We start from the raw sequence: 23,173 nt of genomic DNA, 5'->3' as shown, positions 1-23,173 counted from the left end.
GTAAGAGATTCCTCTGACAACTCTCTCCTGACCCACATCTACAATCATGGTAATTACCTCTCATATGAAGAAAAACTATGAATTCAGTTTTTACTTCACTTTGGGACATAAACTTTAAAATAAAAATCAATAAAATCCTTTGACAAAGTTCAGACACAGAATATCTATGTTCTCTGTCCCCATTTTCTCATTCTGCCTATTGTTTTCCTTTTTTTTTCATTCTCAACACAGAAACAAACCAAAGCAGTTTTGCTCAATCAAGCTTTTAGTTAGATTAGGCTGATATTAGTACTAATTAGTGAGAAATTATCAATATAGTTGAAAAGAATAGAGATCAGCTTTGGAATAGGGAGAAGTAGAAAAGGGGATAGGAAAAAGCTATTGTTCTTTTTGATTGACTCAAAAATCTCTGGTCTGTTGTCTCATTTCTAAGTGACACCACTTTCACATACTTTAGCTACCTAATCAATGGTAGTAGCTACTTAGCAGCAAAAAGTTCCCCATTTCTCCCCCTTTTGACAAACTTAAAGTGAAAACGAAATGGCAACCTGAAATGGCAGCAGAATGTAGGAAGCCTATCTAACCCTCCATGCTTTTGCATATCCCTATTCTTGGGAAATCTTTTCTTCCAGGACAAGGAAAAAACAGAACACTATTTCTTTAAGACACCCTATGTTTTATCCGTAGATCATGGCAAACAGAAGAATTCTGTTCCTTGTTCTGTCCAACCAGACTTCAAACACCGGCATGCACTTTTCCTCACCAGAGAAAAGTCCTAAGTATTCCATCAGCAATCCTAAAAGTGGACGTTTCTAATCTTGGGGGTTACTTCATGGGTAATGTTTTGTTGAAGAGTTCCTTACTTTTAGAATCAGGAGCTAGAAGCCCAGAGGAAAAAATATTTCCCTTAACAACTCACATTTTGGAGAAGAAAATAATTACCAACAGAAAGGTCTTACAGTTGTTAGACTAAGCCATGGAATGAAGGGCCAGGAGACCTGAACCTTGCTAACTCTCTATGAGAACTGCTGTGTGTCTGGAGGCAGCAGAATATAGATAGCACAGTTTGCTAAAGAATGTATCCAATTGCCACAGATCAGAATAACATGCCATCCTCCTAGTGAGTGTATTGTAACAATGGGATGGAAAGATTAAGACTACATTGATAGAAAGTACAGGGAATGGAAGTCATTTAAAAACATTTTCCATTTTTGTTCCTTCTCTTGTTCCCCTCCCCCTGTAGTTTAGCAGTGAATGGAATTGTCTATTGACGTCCATATTAAGGGGAACCTTTTCTCTTTCTGTATCCTAAGCTTGGCTGGTGCTGATTCCTTTTTCTTTGTTGCCTAAATTGTTCTATATATATATGTAGGGAATTGTAAATTATTATGCTATTTTTCTATGGTCACGTTTTTCCTACATTTTGATCTGAGTCTTCCTTTGAGACATCAGCATTAAGTACTATCTCTCTGCTCTCCTTCCTATCTGATCTTAAGTCACTACTAGAAGCATATGTCTACCATTATGTGTACCTTGATCTGGGCTCTACTTTTCTTGTTTCAGGTTCTCATTATCTTTCATGAGGACTATAACAATAGCTTCCTAGTTTCCTTGCCTCAAGCCTTTCACCACTCTAGTCCATTCCCACATATCCACCAAAATGATTCTCTAAAATAAAAGATTTGTTCATGCCATTCCCTCTCCACTCAATAAAGTGTAGTGGCTCCATGTTCCTTATAGAATCAAAATAAGTTCTATTGGCATTTAAAACTCTTCACAGCCTGGGCCCTTATTAACTTTCCAGTCTTCTTCCATATTTTCTATGGTCCAGCCATAGTGATTTCCTTGCTGTTCCTCACACGTATTGCTCTATCTCCCACCTCTATGCCTTTGCATTTACTTTCCCCCATGACTTAATTAATCTTCCACTTCATCTCTACATCTTGGAATCCCTAGGTTTGTTCAAAACTCAACTAGAGCTCTGGGAGCTTTCAACCCATCCAAGATAAGGTCAAGTAACTAACTGATCAGAAGGAGATTATAGGGGACCATTTGCTGTCACTGAATTTAGGACTCTGTCACATTGCCCATATGCAGTTTCAGAGCTGAGGTACACGAGATCATTAGTATTTGTGGTCACAGGAGTGAAGGGAGTCACAGGGAGGAGAAGAGTACTTGTGGTTGCTTAGATCATACCATGGGACAGTGCCCCCTTCATTCTGGGAGCAGAGAGAAACTTTATTTCTATTTATTTATTTATTTATTTATTTATTTATTTCCAGACATTAGGATTAAGTGACTTGTCCAATGCTGGAATTGAACTCAGGTTCTCCTGACTTCAGGGCTGATGCTCAATCTTTAATTAGTTTGCCCCCACAGCCCAACTTTAACATAAAGTTATTAGTCAAGAAATACTTTGGAAAAATGAGCAAACAATAAAAGAACTTAATCACAGACAGTTACTATGGTGACAGGAAAGATCAAGGCAGTCAGAAGAAAACATTCAAAAGAGATATTTGCAAGGCTTCAAAGACAAATGAATTGGTCACAACCCTTCTTACCCCAAAAAAATTTCTGACAGAGCTCAAAAATATTTTTAAAAAATCAAATAAGAGAAGTGGATGAAGAGTTGGGGAAAGAAATGAGAGTGATGCAAGAAAAATATGAAAAGAAAGTCAACAGATTGGCAAAGGAAGAACAAAAAAATACTAAAGAAAATAACACCTTAAAAAAAGAGGATTAGCCAGATGGTAAAAGTGGCACAAAAATCCACTGACGAGAAGAATTCCTTCAATTCCTTCAAAGCAGATTTAGCCAAGTGGAAAAAGAGGTACAAAAAATCATTGAAGAGAACTCCTTAAAAAGTAGAATTGGCCAAATGGAAAAGGAAGTACAAAATTTTGCTCACTGAAGAAAGTATTTCTTAAAAATTAGAATTGAGTAGGTAAAAAGTAATGACTTAATGAGATATCAAGAAACAATAAAACAAAGCCAAAAGAATGAAATAATAAAAGAAAATGTGAAACATCTAACCTGGTGACTAACCTGGAAAATAGATTCTGGAAAGCTACTTTATCAAGTATTGGAATATCAAAAGCCATGGTCAAAAAAAATTTTTCCCCCTGAGGTAATTGGGGTTAAGTGACTTGCCCAGGATCACACAGCTAGGAAGTGTTAAGTGTCTGAGGCCAGATTTAAACTCAGGTCCTCCTGATTTCAGGGCTGGTGCTTTATCCACTGTGCCACCTAGCTGCCCCTAGGCAACATATTTTAAGAAATTATCAAAAAAAAATTATCCCCATATCCTAGAACCGGTGGTGGGGGTGGGGATGGGTGGAGGGGTAAAACAAAAATAGAAGGAATCCATCCATCATTTCCCAAAAGAGATATCAAAATAAAAATGCCCAGGAATAATATAGCCAAATTCTCAGAGCTCACATATTGCAAGTGGCCAGAAAGAAAAAATTTCAATTATCATGGAAGTGTTGTCAGGATAATACAAGAGTTAGCAGCTGGAGGTGAACATGGGGGGAGGTGTTAGGTTAATACTTAATTGAAATTGACTCAAAATTCTGAGTGAAATGAGCAGAACCAAGAAAACATTGTACACAGTAAAAATAAGATTATGTGATGATCAACTGTGATGGACTTAGCTCTTCTCAACAACCTGGTAATTCAAGACAATTTCAATAGACTTGGGATGTGAAATGCCATACAAATACAGAAAGAAAACTATAGAGGCTGAATGTGGATCAGAGCATACTATTTTCACTTTGTTTTTTCCATGTTTTTTCCCTTTTGGTCTGATTTTTCTTAAACAGCATGACACATATGGAAATATGTTTAAAAGAATTGCATATATTTAACCAAGCAATCCAATGATTGCTTGCTGTCTTGGGAAGGGAAGAGGAAAGGGAGGGAGAGAGAAAAATTTGAAACACAAAAGTCTTACAGAAATGAATGTTGAAAACTATCTTTAAATGTATTTGGAAAAATAAAATATTGTTGAAAAAAATTTAATTAAAAAAAAAGTTGGCTAAAAAGGAGAATAACATACCTATTCATTTGGGTATAGACATCTATGTTGCCCTATAAGAAATTAGGTGGGAAGAAGGATAAGAGAAAAGGGGGTGATAAAAGAGAAGGAAGATTGTGATAGGTTTTAATCAGAAGTAAAACAGACTTTTGAGGAGGTAGAGAAGGAGGGAGAAAAACAGATAAAAATAGAGATACAGAAAGACAAAGAGGGACACACAGAGAGGGACAGAGAAAGACAGAGATAGAAAGGAGAATAAAGGGGAAAATATCATATGGAGGGAAATACACAATTTGTAATTATAGCTACAAATGGGAATGGGAATGAACTAACCCATAGAATGGAAGCAGATAGCAGAACAAATTAGAAACCAGAATCTAATAATATGTGGTTAATAAGAAACACACTTGAAACACAGAGCCAGACAGAGTAAAAATAACAGGCTGGAGCATAATCTATTATGCTTCAGCTGATGTAAAAAAGAATTGTGGTAACAATCATGATCTCATACAAATCAAAAGGAAAAATAGTCTAAAAGAAACAAGTAGGTAAACTTTATTTTATTAAAAAGGTGCTTTCAATAGTGAAGCACTAGCAATACTAAACATATTCATTAAATAGTATGGCATCCAGATTGTTAAAGCAAAAACTAAATGAGTTTTTGGAGGAAATAGATGGTAAAACTATACTAGGAGAAGATCTTAACTTCCTCCTCTCATAATTTATGAAATGAAAGTACATTGGACATGCCCAATGGAACAATGTGGTAATTCAAGGCAATTCCAATAAACTTGGAATGTAAAGTGCCACCTGCATCCAGAGAGCACTATGAAGAATGAATATGCATTGAAGTACACTATTTTCACCCTTTTTGTTTGTTTGTTTAGTTTTTCTTTCCCATGTCTTGTTTGTTAATTTATTTTTGCCTTTTGGTCTGATTTTTCTTGCACGCATGGAAAATATGGATATATGTTTAAAAGAATTGCACATATTTAATCTATATTGGATTGCTTGCTGTCTTGGGGAAGGGGGAGGTAACAAAATAAACAATAAAAGTTAAGGAGATGAATAGTACTTTAGAAAAATTAATTATAATAGGGCTGTGGAGAAAACTGAATGGGAACAGAAAGGAATATATCTTTTTTCTCAGTAATATATGGAACCTACACAAAATCTGATCATGTATTAGGGTATAAAAATCTCACAGCCAACATTCAGAAAAGCAGCAATGTTAAATGTATCCTTTCCAAATCATAATGCAGTAAAACTTACATTCAATAAAGAGCCATAGAAACATAGGTTAAAAATTATTTGGAAATTAAATTATTTAATCCTAAAGAATGAGTGGAAAAAAACAAATCATAGAAACAGTTTTATAAAAGAGAATTTCAGTGAGACAATATGCCAAAATATAGGGGAGCTAGCCTAAATTTGTGAAAATTTGTATTTTTAAATGCTTACATCAATAAAATAGAGAAAGAACTGTGATGGATGAAAACCCCTGAGAGACAGAGTTTTGGGGTAATTAATAAAAACTTTATTAGTTAGGCTAATAAATAATCAAGAAATTGATGGTCAGGTAGTTTTTCTCAATAACTAGACACCAGAAGAGATCTTGAAAAGCCTTAAATCCCTTTCTGAAAGGGAATTCCCCTGACTAGTAAAACTCACCCTTGATTGGTAGACATTTAATGAGGAGATGAGCTAAAGGTCTTCAGCTTCTCTTGCTGAAAATATGGCTAAATCATGAAACTTAATAGCCTCAAGTCAATTTGGTTAAGGGAAGCCATTTCCATCCAGACCTCTCTGGCTAGTTTTCTTCAGGAGATGAGTTTCCTTCAACTCTAATGGAGGGTTTCAAGTCTGGGCTGGGTGATGGGGTGGAAGGGACCAGACTGGATTCTGTTTATATGTTAAACAGAAAGTAGGTCTCCCAATTAGGTACGGGTCCTTATAAACTTGGGCATTGAAGATTAGGAGCAATTTCTTTATTCAGCCCTACCTTTCAGAGTCTGGCTTATTTAGGAGTTGGACTTTAACAGAAACAGGAAGAAAAAGTGTGGATTACAAATTAATAATTAATTAACAATATACCAGCATATTATTAATTGCTCTCAGGCAGATCAATGAAGTGGGCATGCAATTAAAAAACAAAGATAGAAAAAGAACAAATTAAAAATCCCAAATTAAACATCAATTGGAAATCCTGAAACTCAAAGGAGAGATTAATAAAATTGAAAGGAAGGAAATCATTAAAACTAATAAGTAAACTAGGAGCTGGTTTTGTAGGAGGGTCACAGAGTTAGTTTAGTGTCTGAGGCCTGATTTGAACGTGGTGAGATGAGTCTTCCTGATTCTAGGCTCAACACTGTATGTATTGTATCATCTCACTGCCCGGTACATGTGCAATCTGTATTGGTTTGCTTGTCTTGCTGGACGACACAAAGAAAATTTGGAATTTTAAATTTGGACATTTTTAAAATTTTAAAAAATTAATTAAAATTTTATTTCTATGTAATTAAAAACATATAAAAGTTAAAAAAAGAAAAAAGATCTGAGCTCAGGTCTTTCCTCTGACATGTACATTATGGATAAATCCCATAACCACGCAGTGTCCCAGACAGCAATCTGAGACTAAGCTTTACAGATGAATTGGTTTCTCTATCAGTGGAGATATTTCCTACATTAGAAGTTCCTCACACTGCTGAAATCAGAGGGCTAAACAAAGAGTGTGTGTATTTGTGTGTTGTGTATGAGACAAAAGAGAGACAGAGATAGCCTGGTGCTTTTTTTGTTTTGTTTTCACAAAACATTTTTTAACCCTATGAAATAATGTTGAGATATGTGAATGATATAGATGAATGAATGAAAAAATCTGCAAACTAGTAGGAGAATGATGAAGTTGGCTAGAGTGTGATTGCTGTTACAGTTTTATAAATGAAGGAGTGGAGACTCATACATTCTCTCAGCTAGTAATTGCATCACTCACTCAGCTCTTAATAGTACTAAGACTCAAACTATCCAAGCTGGAGGCCACTTCATTTTACTGTCTCTTTTAGTGTTTTGGTACACTGAAAATATACTCAATATTTCTAAAAACATCTTAGAGATTGTTTTTTAAGCTGTGAGTCCTTTTTTGCCCTAGAAATTTTTTGGGCTACTACTTATTGTGCATACTTCTCCTCTAAAAATGTCTGTCCTTAGGGAAATTATTTAGCCCTTCTGCCTAATTAATTATCAGTAAAAAGGAAAATAATCATCCCCATTTCACAAGTTCTGAAAGTCAAAAGAGCTCAGTCAAATATTATATCTGCAAGTGTGAATTTGGGAAAGCTAGTAAGCTTTTATGGCTCTCAGTTTCCTCCTTTGTAAAATGGGATGAGACCAAATGACTTTGTAGCACTACATCAATAATCCTGTAATTTAAGTTTGTTTAAGTAAGTTAAGTAAGTTAATTTTACTTTGCTGTCACTTTCTATATTAATCATTTTGGAGAACTATAATTTCTAGAAATAAAAGAACAAAGGCATTGACATATATTGAGGGCAAAGTATCTTAATTTTTCTTAAAATTTATATTACTTTTTAGTCATTACATGACTTTCCCAATAATAATGAGAGGGATTTTCACTCATTACCCACATAATTTACTAATGTTTCCACTATTTTTTTTTGAAATTCTGTTAATATCATAGACTGGATCAAATAATATGAAAAATTTATTCATAAAGTTATTCTATAATGTAATTTATGAGGAAAAACTTGCAAATTAGAAGGTCATGCCATAATTCTTGATCTTTAAAATGGCCAATTTGTTCATGTCTTATTCAAAATTTACAAGATATATTAAAATAAGGTCAATTATTTATCTGGAATTTATATACTATAAAGAGACTGTGATAGGATACATGAAAAAAAGATTTGGGTAATATGCCAAGAAGTACTTTTAGGGATTTGTATTCTTTTGAAACCTTCTAAGTCAAAATTGAATATCTAATGCTGATAACAAATTACTGCTGCTTTCAAAATTAATATTTGATTTTAAGAAAGACTGCTTTCTTAGCTTACCTAGGCTCTTCAAAATCTGTTCCCATCTTTTCAGTCTGACCTGATTCTATTTATGTAACCATACTCTTTGTTGACTCAAGCTTATTATTATTATTATTATTATTATTATTAACGATTCAATTGGGATTATGTGACTTATCCAGGGTCACATAGCTAGGAAGTGTGAAGTATTAAGTATCTGAGGTCAGATTTGAACTCAGGTTCTCCTGACTCCAGGGTCAGTGCTCATCTATTGTACCTTTTAGACTTATTGTTCTTGAACCTACTTTTCCCCTTCATTGTTACTTCAGGGGTTCCTTTCTTAAAGGTTTTGATGCTAGGACAGGTAATGTTTAAGATATTTATTGTTATTTAGTCATGTCTAAATGTGAGCCTATTTGGGATTTTCTTGGCAGAGATACTTGTGTGGTTTGCCATTTCCTTCTCCAACTTATTTTGCAGATAAGGAAACTTTTGCAGTTAAGGAACTTGCCTAGGGTCACATAACTAGTAAGTGTCTGAGGCCAGATTTGAACTTGAGGAGGTGAGTCTTCTTGACTCTAGGCCTGGCATTCTTATCTACTATATCCTCTAACTGCCCTTTTCTAAGATACACATTCTGTTGTTCCTTACACCCTTTTAAGTTACCCAGGTGACCCTAGTCATCTTCCTTGTCAACTCCTACTTAAATAGAGGAAAGAGTTTCTGGAGGAAGCCACAAAGGCTGAGTGCTTGCATCTCCTGCACATTTATATGACTTAGCCTCACGTAGGCCTTGTTGCTGCATGATAGGATTTATTATTCCTTATTACTTTTAGGGTTAAATAAAGTGTTCTCTTTTTTGGTACTTAAAGTCCTTCATAACCTGACTTTAGCCTGCTTTGCCAGGTTTACTTTGTATTACTCCATGGGGTCTATGTTTCAATCAAACTTTTCTTCTTACACAATACATGTAATTGAAAACATAAAAGTAAAAAAAAAAAAAAAAGATCTAAGCTCAAATCTTTACTCTGACATGTATGTTATATGCCTTGCAATTCTTGGCATTAGTTGTCTCAATTGGAAGCCTTTCCTGATTCCATAACCTGCTAGTACATTATTGCTATATATATATATATATGTATATATATACACACATGCATGTATATATTGAACACACACTTATACATGTGTGTATATATGTATACATATGTGTGTATATATGTGTGTATATGTACATATATATACACACACATTTATATACATGATGTTCCCTCAATAGAATGTAAAGGTATTAGTTTACTTTTGTCTTTATATCCCCAGCACATAGCACAGGTCTTAGTACATAGAAGATGCTTAATAAATGCTTGTTGGTTGTTTATGAATCTCTGTGAATCTTTATATTCCTCCAAATGAGTCTTCCAGACTTTCTTCTCTCTCCTGTATCCTCTTCCTCAATTTTAGTGAGAAGATTGAGTGTTCCCATTTTAGGTTGTTTAACTCTCTTTGGTGAGGCTATGTAGTACAATGGAAGAAAGTTGGATTTGGAATCTGGACACCTGGGTTCAAATTCCTCTGCCACTTTTTGTGAACTGAGGCAAATCCTTTAAACTTTTTTGACCTCACCTGTAAAATGAGGTGGTTTTATTAGATAACCTCTAAACTCCCCTTCAACTTTAAATCTAATATCTAGAGATCTATGAACTTAAAATCTATGTCTTCTTTCATAGTTTCCCCTCTCTGCTCCTTACAATGAAGTTTCTTAGTTTTTAGTGTCATTGACCTATAATCTGTTGACCACCTTCTCCCTTTTTCTTCTCCAATGTCTTTTTTTCTTTGTTCTGCTCCTACTTCACTGAGCATTTCTTTTTTTCTTTCATTTTTTATTTTAAGAAAACGGAATCATTTTATTTTTATTAAGCACAAATGTAGCTTTTGGATTCTGGATGCCAAATATAAGACAAGGGCACATAGTAGCAACTTAGGAGCCAATTCATTTATATAAACTCCTTCCTTATTTAGGCAGAAAAAGTTCTTACTGGTAAAAGTTTAGACAGGTGCAATTTTGCAAAAGGGACTATTCTGAAAACTCCTAACAGTAATACACACACACACACACACACACACACACACGGCGCTTTGGACAAGATACAATTTCAAGCACTCATTATGGAGTAACCAAAATATATATATATCATGAAGAATAAAAAATGCAATAGGCTAAATTTTCTAGAACACTATTTCTTCATCATTTATATGAAGTATACCATCCTTGGTCAGGCTAATGATCCATTCAGCCCAGTATTTTGTCTGATAGTGACAATCAAAGGTCATTGTGGAAAAAACATAGCTGAGAATTCCTTCTTTATTCTTTAAGTTCATTTTTCTTCTAAGCTATACTAAAGCATTGCCATAGGCCTATATTCTCTCTGCTTTCTCCTTTGGCAAATTTTCTTTTTTATATTTTCAACTCTAAGAATAACTCCAAAATCTATATCTCTAACTCTGACCTCTCACTTACCTCTAGTAATACAACTATCTGGTTGCTCTATTGACATATCAAATTCAGTATGTCTCAAGTTGGACTCATTATTTCCCTTCCAAAGCTGATCAAGTGGAAATTATGCTAATGTTTGATTCAGAGGAACTCTATTCAAATCATGGCTCTGCAACTCTGTTTTTTTCATCAATAAGATGAAGGTTTGGAAGGTGATTATAAATTCACGATCCTAATAACCTATCATATAAAGTCCATGATCGTATCAACCTTCTACCTAATTTCCCTATTTCTGTTGATGACATTATCTTCTTGCTTTCATTGTCACTGCTCTACTTCAGGCCTTTAACTTAGATTGTTGTTAATTGCTTTCAACCTGGTCCTTCAGTCCTCCAGCTCCTACTTAATCATTATAATCATTGATAATCTAAACTTCTTCATGCATTGGTCTCACCATGCACTCTCTTGCAAAAACTTTTAGTTTATGTGTTGCCTACTGAATAATAGAGATACCTTGTAAATGCTTGACTCTGGGCATTCACTTCATTTGTAAACACACTAGTACTACTCTGCATTCACTCCTGCCAGTCTCTCCTAAATCCCAGGCCCTCAGAGAAATCTCCAGTCACTTTCTTTTGCAGTGCTTAAAACAATTTTACCAAGCTTATCTCTGTCTGAGGTCTTCAAAGAACCCTGGCCACCGTTTCATAAGAATGTTGGTTTAAACATGATAGAGCGCTCGAGAACAGCCATGTGCAAACTCAAGGTCTTTTATTCACGTGTTCACATCCTGTCCCTGATCTCCTGCTGACTCCTAGGTGAACACTAGGTTAAAGAGAGCGACTTTCTCCTCCCCACAGCTCCCCACAGCCCCTTAAATAGGGGCTGTGAGGTCACATGCACAGCCAATCAGCGAAGGAGATGCCTCCCTTAATGAAGTGGATCTGAATGTGATAAGAGTTCCCCCCCACAAGGCGGTCCCTACTAGTTCACAGCTGACCTACTTCCTCGGATCTCAAGATTTCAAAGCCTCTGTTTACTTTCTTATTGCATTGAGCTGTGACTCCTCCTCTTCCTCTGACCCTTACAGTACCTTAGTCTGGCATTCAAATCCCACTATAATATGACTCCAATTTGCTTTTCCAAATTAATTTTATTTACTCATTTTACCTCTAGCTAGTTTTGGACTATTTCCTGATCCCCTCCCACCTTCACTTGCTTCTGTCCCTATGTTAACATCCCTCATTCATGAAATAAGTTTATATTCCTTCAATGCCCAGTTATGGAGATACCATTTCACTGATACATTTCCTGATTCTGTAAGATAGAAGTTGTTCCTCCATACTTTATAATTTGCTCTCTTTGTGTTAAGAGACTTATCTAGGTCATTCAGTAAGTTAATGGCAGAACCTAGACTAGAATCTAGCAAGTCTTTTGCTTTTCATTACTCTTTAAAAAATAAATTAAAATTTAAAAAATTTTTTACCTGACAAGTATTAATTAACATGAACCATTCATATGGAAAGAAGAATTGTATATGAAATTATGAATATCCTAGCTTGTTTTTTTTTAAAAAGTGTGTAATACATTTCATCATGTTAATTTTAGATATGTGCTATTTTGCTGTTGCCTTCTACATTCCATACTTCTCTGTGTGTTTTTAAAAAAAAAATACTTGTTATATTTTTGTTCCCCTTTTTTAACATCTTTCTTACTTCTACTTATTCTTCCAAATCTTTCCCTGCTTGTATTAAAATTTTACAACCAGCAGCACTAGCAGTAACAAGAGCCACCTTTGTGATAAATAAGTATAGTCAAGCAAAACAAATCTTTCCATAGAATTTATGCTAATTATTTCTATTATTTTGCATATTTAATCCATAATTTCATTAGTAATATGACTTATCATTAATCCTTTGAAATTGTTGGTTATTTCATCCATTAGTGTCTTTAAGTTTTTCAAAGTTATTTTTCTTTATGTTGTAGTCATATAGATAGATAGATAGATTAGATAATTTTTTTTGGTTCTACTTACTAATCTCTATTGATTCATATAACCTATCGCATCTCTCTCTAAATCTTTTTTCTTAATAGTATTTTATTACATCAAGGATTTGTAACCTTATTGGATTGTAAACTCTTTAATTGCAGGGACAGTGGTTTCTTTGTTTTTTTTTGTTTGTTTGTTTGTTTGTTTTTGTTTTGTTTTGTTTTTTTAAAATATACCCAATATCCAGCATACTATTTCATATATAGTAAACATTTCACAAATGATTGTTGAATTGGACTAAATTGAAATGAACTCATACTCATCAATGCTACTTCTTCCATGAAGCCTTTTCTGAGTCTAGGAATCAGTATGGTTCTTTTTTTTTTTTTTAAATGAATTTAACAGACATGAATAAATATATATACAAAGAATATAAAAAGAAGATTGTATGTGAAACTTTGTTCCTATTACATTTGGTTTTTTAAAAAATGTGCATGATTTTCAATGTGATAATATCAAAACAGCTCTGCTTGGCTGGTTTCCATTTAAAACTTTTTTCTGTTCCCTTGTATATTTTTAATATTTCATTGAAGCTTTCTTTTTTATTACTATTAATATCTACCCATGCACTGTTCTTCCCATCTCCCCTGAGAATAACAATTTGTAACAAATAGGTATAGTCAAACAAAACAAATTCATAATTGTTCATGTCTAAAAAAGTGTGCAGGATTATTCTGTATTTTCTCAGAGCCCACATGAGACCTTTTTCCCTTCTTTTATGTACTTATGTATTATTTTGCATATCATTACTCTTTTTTATATCACTCTACTATCCCAAGGAGTCAGTCAGAAAGGTTGAATGATTAAACAACTTGACTGATGTAAATGCAATAAGGGAGGACTTGTGTTTTACCTAAACCATGAATGTCCTGAGTGACAAGTATCATGCATTGCATGTAGAAGGCATGTATAAATCTGTTTGTTGGATTTAGCTGAGCTTTTACTTATTAAAAGAGGAATTATTTTTTTTGAAGAATATATGTTTCAAGGAATGAAAATCTGGAGACCTGATTTCTAGTCCAGGTTCTACTGTTAACTGGCTATGTGACCCTTAGCAAGTTCTTTAATATCTATGGGCCTCAGTTTCCTTGTCTGTAAGATAATGAGGTTGTATTAGATGATCATATCAATAAATCATCAAGTATTTACTAAATGCCTCTTATAAACCAGGCACTGTGTTATGCACTGAGGATAGCTATATAAGAAAGTAACAGAATTTATATTTATATATATTCAAGTTGAGGTTCATTCTTTGAGTCTTTGATTACCCAGTACTTAAGTAGAAAGTTATAGCTTTCTTCTTAATCACCTCAGAGTCTATCATTCTCCAGCCTCCCTGTTTTCTGCACATTCCCATTCAGAAGGGAGAAGAGCATAGCTTTCCAGCCAGCTTTACTCCCCATGCCCATCTTCTGCACACATTCATTGCCTGCACTGTCACTCCTCCTCACTATCCTTAAAGATCAAAAGATTTTGAGAGTAAATTGAAGATAGCTTTAATTAAGCTCAAATTTGTGTTAGATAGGTTTTGTCGTTTTTTTTTTTTTAAATCAACAAATAAAGTTTGAAAATAACTTCGCAAATGGCATTAAAGTATGAAAGCTTTTGCCAAAACATATTTGGGCTTTGCTGTTATGTTTTCCCTTTTTAGAATATGAAGCTGAGCAGCCTCCCTTTCCAGAAGGGTATAAAGTAAAACAACAACCTGTGATTACTGTGAGTATTACCTGGTCCCTGGACTTTCACTAACAGTTTTTTGATTGAGAAGCAATCTGAACTTCTTTATGGCACTAATTATATTAAAATTATGTACTGTCAGCTTGAGAATTTTTGATAATTCTCTTAAAATTTGAGAATCTTCTTAAAATTTAACACATAGGACAAAGTTGCTCTTTAGTACTTGCAGCTTAAATCATTAACAAAAACATACTTTATATCTGGATTGTTACAGGCATGTGACATGTTTAGAAATGCATTAATTCTTCTGTACCTTTGTAGTAGATTTAGCAAGTGAATTCTTCTGGGGAATCAAATTTACTCAATTAACCTCATTCAACAGCATGTATTATTTTGATTATTATGTATATATTGTGGGAAATACAAGATGATTAAAATGATAATACCAATCCTTCAAGGAATTTCCTGTATAAATAATTCTTTGAAAGTAAGAACGTAAAAAGAGCAATATAAAATATCACCCACATAAATTTTAGTTTATCTTTGGTAACAAATGAACCAACTTCCTTGCTGGAACTACCCTCACAACTTCTCCTTTCACAGTGTCCACACTGCAGAAAAGCAGTGTGTTGAACTTGGGAAGAAAACAAGTTTGGAGACCTGTCTTTATTTTTTCTCTATTACTAATTTAACTGTGTGGGCTTTAGGTTTCACATCTGTTTGGATTAGATGATGACTAAGATTCCTTCTAGCTTTAACATTCTAAGACAGGTCTCTAGTAAGCAGATTATGTTTACAATTTGACTGAAATAATAAACTCCTTTCTAAATAAAAAGCTCTGTAATGTCTCATATTTTGCTTAGTGTGCCTTTTCTTTTTAAAACTTTACCGTGCTGTATTATCTTTCCCTGAACTTTTGTCTGTCAAGAAAACCTAGAAAAGAGGATTCTACCACATGTGATAGCTGAGCCAGATTTTGTACTCAAAGAGAAATGTTCAAGTCCTTCTTTATTGAACATGTACAGGTTATATCTAGAAGAATGGTCAAGTTTAAGAAGTTAACAAGGCTATAAAGAATGAAGCATTTGTTCTGACATTGTAGATGTTCTCTTACATAGAGAGGCAAGCAGCTACATTTGAAATTTGTTCTGGCATTGGAGTATAAATTTTTATTGCTACCTTATCTATGGAAATCAAATTAAGGCTAATAGATTTTACATTTTCAGTTTATTCATTTTGGAGCACTTGAGCTATAATCCCTGGCAGTACTTTACATAGGGAAACTAGGAAGAGGGAGAGAAACAAAGCTGAGGGACACAGTTCAGAAAGATTATAAAGACTTGGACTCTCTTTCATTGAGGGGAAGCCAGTGTATCTTCCAGATCTCCATCAAGAGCCATTAGGACTGCAAGAGAAGTCAATGCACAGAAAAGGCAATTTGGATTGGAGGTAGTGGCTGAACAATGGAGTAATTCCTTAATTTACAAAGTTCTTAAGAATTCTTGGTCAGCACTGAGTTCCTAGTCCAAGCTTCCTAGAGAAGATAGGATGTTACTGGACAATATTGAATTATAGGACTAAGTCTCCTTACAGAGAAAAAGTGGAATTCTGGACAGTGGTAAATTCCTAGATCCATTGGGAGACTTCCTGAATAAAAATAGATCCAAGATCAGTAAGGAACAGAGCCATAATGTAAAAGAGCAAAACTTACACTTTATTAATCCTGCATTGTATATACCATACAGGTCTCAGGGAAGGGGGTTGATTTTGATTACCTGAAAGACTTTTTCCTTTGGGGAAAGAGAGTTATAAAACTAGGATAATCCTTTGGAGATTGTGGAAACTCACCAAAGAGGAAAGCAGAATTGTTCTGCTTATGGGTTCAGAGTTTATTTGCATAAACTGAGTTCAATCTTGGAAGGGGTTCACACTAAGTGTTCTCTTAATATTTCCACTGGGAATATCAGAATTTATTTCGTGTCTTGATCTCTCCAGAAAGTATAAAAGGCCCTCAGTGATTGTGAAATCACTCAAGTCAAACAAAACATCTAATACAAGACTGCTTTGTTTTAATCTGACAAAATTTCAGAATAGAAAGGATTAAGAGAAATAGTCAAGGCAATTTACCTTTCCTCTTTGGTGGGCTGCCATATTCCTCAAAAGATTATCTTGGAGGGAAAGCTCTCCCAGAAGAGGAAAGCATTGGGAGTCACTTGGAAAAGGTTACAGGTTATAGATAATTTTGTTCATTGTGTTTCTTGTGCTACTTAAGTGAAATTTCCTCGCTTGTATTTTGCTTTACATTCCCATTTCTATTTTGTTTGGTAGATGTATGCATTTATCTTTGGGGAATGTTTGAAATATTGCCTGGTTTGTTGATTGCTCAGAAAGTTGTGTCAGGAATATGTACCTGAGTTTGAGGTGACAAGGTATACAGCCAGCTATCTACCTTCTGGTAGAAATGTGATGGACTCAAAGTGCAGATATATATACACATATATTTGTACATATTAATGTGTATTTTTGACATGGCCAATGTGGAAATTTGTTTTGCTTGATTATACATATATATATTTGTTATAAGGATTTTCTTTTTTATTTGGAAAAAAAGAAAATAAAATTTTGTAATTAAAAATTGATTTAGAAAATAAATCCACATCAAGTAGTGAGAGATAAGGAATTCATAAAATGTGGTAGTCATCACTATAGAAGAAACCCTGAAAATAGATCAACTCTGAATTTAGCAAGAAAACAAGGACTAAGTGCTGCTAAACACCTGTCTTAAGAAAGGAGGTGGAAAAAGGGAGTTAACAGAGAAAGAGATGAGAGAAGTACTCAATGAGTTATATAGGGAAGGAACCAAAATGGTGTAGGTGAATTAGAAACCAAAGAAAGACAATTTTAAAAGGGGTGAGAGTCACATATAGCAGAAAGTCAAGGAGAATAAGATCAGAGAAAAGGCCATGAAATTTGGGGATTAGTGATTCATTAGTGATACTAGAAAGAAGAGCATTAGTTTTATCGGAGTGTTAGGGACCCCGCTGAGCACATTTTAGGTCTTTAGCAAGGCTTGAAGGGCTTTCAGAAACTCATTACTCTCCCAGGGCAGCCTATTCCACTTTTGGCCAGTTCTGGTGGTTACATTTTTCCTCATATTGAACTTAAATCTGCTTCTTTGCAACTGCTGTCCTTTTTTCCCTAATTCTGTGTCCACATATCAGCTTTTCACATAGTTAAACATACCCCTCCCTAAATCTTCTCTCCTGTAGAACAGCTTTTGCTCCTTCAATCAACCACATAGAATCTACACATGGGTTCTTGATTCCATCTTTTTTCATTTTTTATCCTACTTTGGATTGATCTCATCTCTTACCTCAACTATTGCAGTAGTCTCCTATTTAATCTCCCTGCTTCTGGTTCTTCACTCCAGTCTAGCTCCCACTTCCTTACTTGGTAAACTCTACTTCCTCTTGTCTCCAGGATCAAATAGTAATAACCCCTTCTAACTCTTCTAGCATTCAGAGCTCTTCACAGCTTGGTTGTCATTTACTTTTCCAGTCTTATACTACATTATACTGCCCTTTATGCACATCGTTGTCCATCAAATCTGACTTGTTAACTCTTATTACTTAAGCTTGTATATAGACTGTTCCTCATTCCTATAGTAAATCCCTTCCTCATCTCTTCCTGTTGTTATTCTTAGTTTTTTTTCCAAGGTTTCTGTTTATGTACTGACTACCATCTTCTGTATGAAGATTTTTCTGATCATTCTTCAGCTGCTAGTATCTTCTTCTAAAATTGTTCTTGTTATTAATCAGTCACTTTAGTCATGGCTATGGAACAATGTCTATATTATCAAACTCTATCAATGTGTTGAGAAATTTTGATGAATGCTTTTTTCCTCTTTTATTCTTTGTTACAAGGGATGGTTCTCTGGGGAAAAGAGAGATATTTGTAAATGAAGGTAATAAAAACAATGCTCATTAAAATATTTTTTAAAAAATTGTAAACTCTTGAAAACTTTTGTTTCTTTCTGAAATGACTTTTCCTTTAGATCTTGAAACTATGGTATTCTCCCTGTATTTTGTCCAAACTCTTTGATATCTGCAATCCAAAATGTAGGAGTTCACGTCATACTTTTCTCCTGAGTAAGCCCTTTACTATAAGGTTCCAATAATTTACATTTCAGCAACCAGTTTTTCTTCATTGGTAAAAATCAGATGCAGAAGAGCAATTCCCTTGTCACTTCTTTCATCTTCTTAACTGTCATTAAGGAAGCTAAGCATTTATTAGATCCTCTGCTTTTAGCAAAGAAAAAAATCCGATATTGTGACAGTTGAAGTCTGCCATCTTTCTAGATTATGTCTTTATGCCACGCTTAGGACTTATTCCTGGTATTCCATGTCTATTCCCCTTTTCTGCTGAGGTGATCTGTAACATTTTAATATTAATATTGCTTTCCTTTTTATTTCTATTGATCTTCATCTAAATGTTCTACATTGTATTCCCATTCATATTTCCCAGATATCGTGATTAGTAGTTCTTCTTACTATTAAGTACTTGCTCATAACCACACAATTAATAATAATTGGGGCCAGGATATGAATCCAGGTCTTCTGACTCTAAATACAGTTCCCTTATATAAATATCTGATGATTTTTTTTGTAGCATGCTCAATGATATTATCTTTGCACACATATGAGATAGGAACTGTATTTGTGATGTCATTGATGTAAGGAATTTCATACTATCTGGCTTTTGTTAATATAAAAAGGCATAAACACTTAATTGTTTATGAGAAAAATACCATTGTAATCATTAAGAAAGAAATTGTAGCATCTGGGTCACCAGAAAGATAATTAATATTGAATTCTATATAATTATATAAAGGAAAATCAAGTGATTTATATTATGTATGTAAATTGATTTTAAAGGTTTCTTCTCCATTGGAGGCAACAGTTTTTCCAGGTTTAAGTCCAGAACACTTTTTTCAAGTTACCCCAAATTATGCCATTGTCCAAGATGTACCTTGTGTAGCACCTGAAGCTCCAGAAGTTTTTGACCCCAAAACATGTAAGTACAACAATAAGAAAATATCTTTTCTGGCTTACCTTTGACATTACCATAGAGAATTGGATATTTACCCTCAGGGGGAAAAAATCAAATGAGCATCAAATGAGTTAAGAAAGAAACTTAGTTTATTTTTAATTTAAGGGGGGAAATATTATTTTTTTTAAAGCTGTACTTCAGTACTTGAAAGGTCCATGATTTCATTGTTTCAAACAATATCTCCACTCATGAAGATGCTGCCAGAAATTGTTATGCTAGCATAGCCTTTAAGAGTCCCAGGTTATATCCACACCAAGAGAGAACATCAAAATAGGACTTAGATGAAGAAAAACTTAATTTAAAAAATTGTTTTTAATTTGTTGTATTTACTCAATGACAAATGACACAAAGATTTATTTAGCTGCTTAATAAATATTTATGAATTGAATGTGCATATACACATGTATACTTCAATGATATATGATGGCCAGTTAAATAAAAAGGGTGGGAATCAAAAAAAAAAAAAAAAGAATGCTAGAAAAATGTACAAGAACCCTAATAAAGAGATACATGGGCATAGCGGAGTAGAGAGATGAAAAAAGAGCAGACTGAGTGGCACAGGAGTTTTATGGTAAGTATTTTTTCTTTTCTCTGTTCTTCTCTTAGTTTCTGGAGATATGAATAAGGTTTTTTGGTCTTATTTTTATTTTAATTAAATTTTACCTTCCATCCAATTTTCAAACATTTATTTCTTTTTGTTCTTACCCCCTACTGGAGAAAGAAAAATAGGCAAATAGACAAGCAAAATTAATAACACAATTATGAAAATCAATGTTATTACCTATTATCACTAAACTCTGAAATACTGTTGTGTTCTCTAATAAGATCTATAATTTTACATATCAGATCTATGTAGATTCAAACAATTATTCATCTGATTTCTGAATGGAGTACAAATTCTTGACAGGCTTTACCAACTTGGAAAAGCTTTTTAATATCTAGACCCAGCAATATATTTTATAGCTATTATCCAAGGACCAGGGTAGCTACGTATAGAAAGATTCATCAGTGGGTTCTCTGCTTGATGATAAAGTTTTTGGCCACATCCACTCTCAGAGATCATCTCTCAAGTTATGTTAAAGATTGTGATCTGGGACAATGAAGGGAATCAATCACACCACTGAAAACATGTATCCTTTAAGTTCTGAAGCATATGTATAAGTAGTCATACATATAATATAAATATAAAATATATTTGTAATACATGTAATTATTTCTATGCTGAAATTTTTTCTTTTTAAAATTCAAATTTTATTTTTCAAATAAAGGTATGTTTTCCTATGAAAAAATACTGGATTTTATAAAGGAATTGCTTAGTTTTTACAATCTTAATTTCGAATTTTGGCAATTAATAGTCACTTTATTAGCTCAATATCTTGAAACCGGTGAGTAAAAGCTACCTAATAATTAGTCAGTCAACAAGTATTAAACACTTCTCTGTGCCAAGCACCATGCTAGATTCTATAAATATATAGTGAATCAAACAATTCCCCCTTGCAAGGGACTAACAGTCATCTGGTGAAGAACAAAAATACATGCATAAATGTATATAGAATAAATACAAAGAAAAAAATGCAAACAAAAACAAAATTGCATGAACAGTTGAATGTATGAGATAGAAGGTGTGGAAGGTGGTACTTGAGATGTATAATGAAGTAAAAGAGGGGCTTCTATGATGCTAACTGGAGAGAGTGCCTTCCAAGCATGGAGACAGGCAAGACCAAAGCATGTAAGGGGAAGATAGAATGTCATTGTTGTGGGTATAGAACAGAGTGACCAATTTGATTGAATTATAGAGGACAGGAAGGGAGATTGATATTCCTGGAGACAGAAACAATAGGTTGGGATTACTTTGTGAAGGGCTTTACAAGCTAAAGAGAGGAGTTTGTCTTTTATTCTATATTCAATAGGAAGTTATTGGAGTTTATTGAGTAGGGCAATGACATAGTCAAATATATGTTTAAGAAAAATTACTGTGGCAGTAGTGTGGACAATAGTCTATAGAAGATCAAAATTTGAGTCAGGAAGACTAATTGGGATGGGAAGCTGTTGCAATTATTCTGGGAATAGTTTATGAATGAAAAAGCATTTATAAAACACTTAATATAAAATGCTACATTAAGTACTGAGGATACAAATGATAAAGCTAGACATTTCCTGCTTTCAAGGAACTTATCTTTTAAAGTGGAGACAACATTTATAGCCAGTAACAGCTGCAAGTCAGATGGAAAGGTCCTGTCCTCAGGGTACATGGCAAATCATATGGTAATAGTTCTTCTTTAATGTCATTGCCAGTGATAAAATCCTATCTGTATCTGATGTTGAACTATTTGAGTGCCAAGAATTTTAGTGGTAAGAGCTTGCTTTTCCACATTTTTAATACCACTGCTGAGGAATCGGAGTTACAGGACCACAAAGCAGTTGCCCAACCCTTTTTCTACAGGTGTTGCTTCCTAGGATGATGACTTTGGGGCCTAAGCTGGAGCCAGGGCCAGTCCTTTAGGGAGCTTTCATTTCTAGGGCTCTTGGGTAACCTGGTTTTAAGTGACAGCAGGTCATCTGCTGCTATCTACTGAAATAGTGATGTCATGAAATCCCAAAGAAAAGAGAGTATCCAGGAGGAGAAGGAATTCAGAAGAATTCCAGAAAATTGAGAAGAATCAGAACTAAAAAAGAAAAATGATCCAAAAAAGATAAATAAAAAAAAGATTTAGACATTACAGTTTCAGTAGAGTGATGAGGTTGGAAGCCACAATGCAAAACGCTGAGCAAGAATTAGAAGCAAAGAGACAGGAAATGTAGGTAGATTTTTCAAGGAATTTGGTTGAGAAAGAATGGTGACAGCTTTGAGGGTCTATAGAAAGTTTCTTGTTGTTATTGTTTTAGGATAGGCCAGACTTGGGGCTGTTTGAAGGCACTAGGGAAGGAACCAATAGATAGGGAAGGAGTTGAAAACAATTTAATCTTTTAAAGATTAAGATTTCTCCATAATTTATTTCCTGGGGTGGGGGGAACTCTCCCCAGCTAATATCAGATCAATGTTTTTATTCAGTTGATTAGTTTGCATTTATTCTATATTTATATAATATTTTGAAATTTATAAAGTGCTTTTCTCACAACAACACTATTACGTAGATAGTGTATATATTACTCCTATTCATATATGAGAAAGTTTGAATTTAAAGATAAAATGATTTACTAAGGGTCCCACAGCAAATACATATTAAAACTGGGATTGAGACAAAGGTCTTATAGACCAGTGCCCTTTTTACTTGACTATTTGACTCCTAGTAAATGTTGGAGAACTCAAAGAAGCAAAGAACAATCCTAGAGAAAAAATACTTCAGGAATACTTTAGGCTCTTCAGTAATACAGCATATCCCTACTATAAGTTGTTATGGAATATAAGCATTACAATGATAATGATTATGATTTAGTTGTTTATTATCAACAGGAAGACGAGGCTCCAAGTTTTGTTTCTGACACATCCTGGCTGTGTGACTCTGGGAAAGTCATTAAACTCTCAGTGCTCAAACCAGAGGCCATATGTAACCCACAATAATTTAGGTGTGGCCTAAATCAAATTAAAATGTCATTGGAAAATATTTAACAAAATAAATCAAAATACAATAAAATGTAATGTTCATATGTGGCTTTCTAGGTATCTGTGTGATCTATAGGGACCCTTATGTAAACTTTGTGGCCATTGTTTCTATATGAGTTTGATACCAGTCCTCAAGGTAATTCTTCAAGAAAAAGTGCTTTCCTGAATCAGTAGA

General features: G+C 34.1%; 1 protein-coding gene across 1 annotated transcript in view; it reads left to right on the top strand.

Moving 5' to 3' along the window:
* The window catches only part of IQCK (IQ motif containing K), a 129,928-nt gene that overhangs the window by 8,167 nt on the left and 98,588 nt on the right, over positions 1-23,173 (top strand). The window contains exons 2-3 of the mRNA XM_031942607.1: positions 14,260-14,324; positions 19,220-19,358. Coding sequence (XP_031798467.1) covers positions 14,260-14,324; positions 19,220-19,358 — 204 coding nt within the window. The remainder of the gene's footprint in view (positions 1-14,259; positions 14,325-19,219; positions 19,359-23,173) is intronic.

This window comes from Sarcophilus harrisii, chromosome 1, assembly GCF_902635505.1.
Source record: "Sarcophilus harrisii chromosome 1, mSarHar1.11, whole genome shotgun sequence".
Taxonomy (NCBI): domain Eukaryota; kingdom Metazoa; phylum Chordata; class Mammalia; order Dasyuromorphia; family Dasyuridae; genus Sarcophilus; species Sarcophilus harrisii.
The sequence above is the reverse complement of the archived record's forward strand: the minus strand, read 5'-3'. Positions and strand labels throughout refer to the sequence as shown.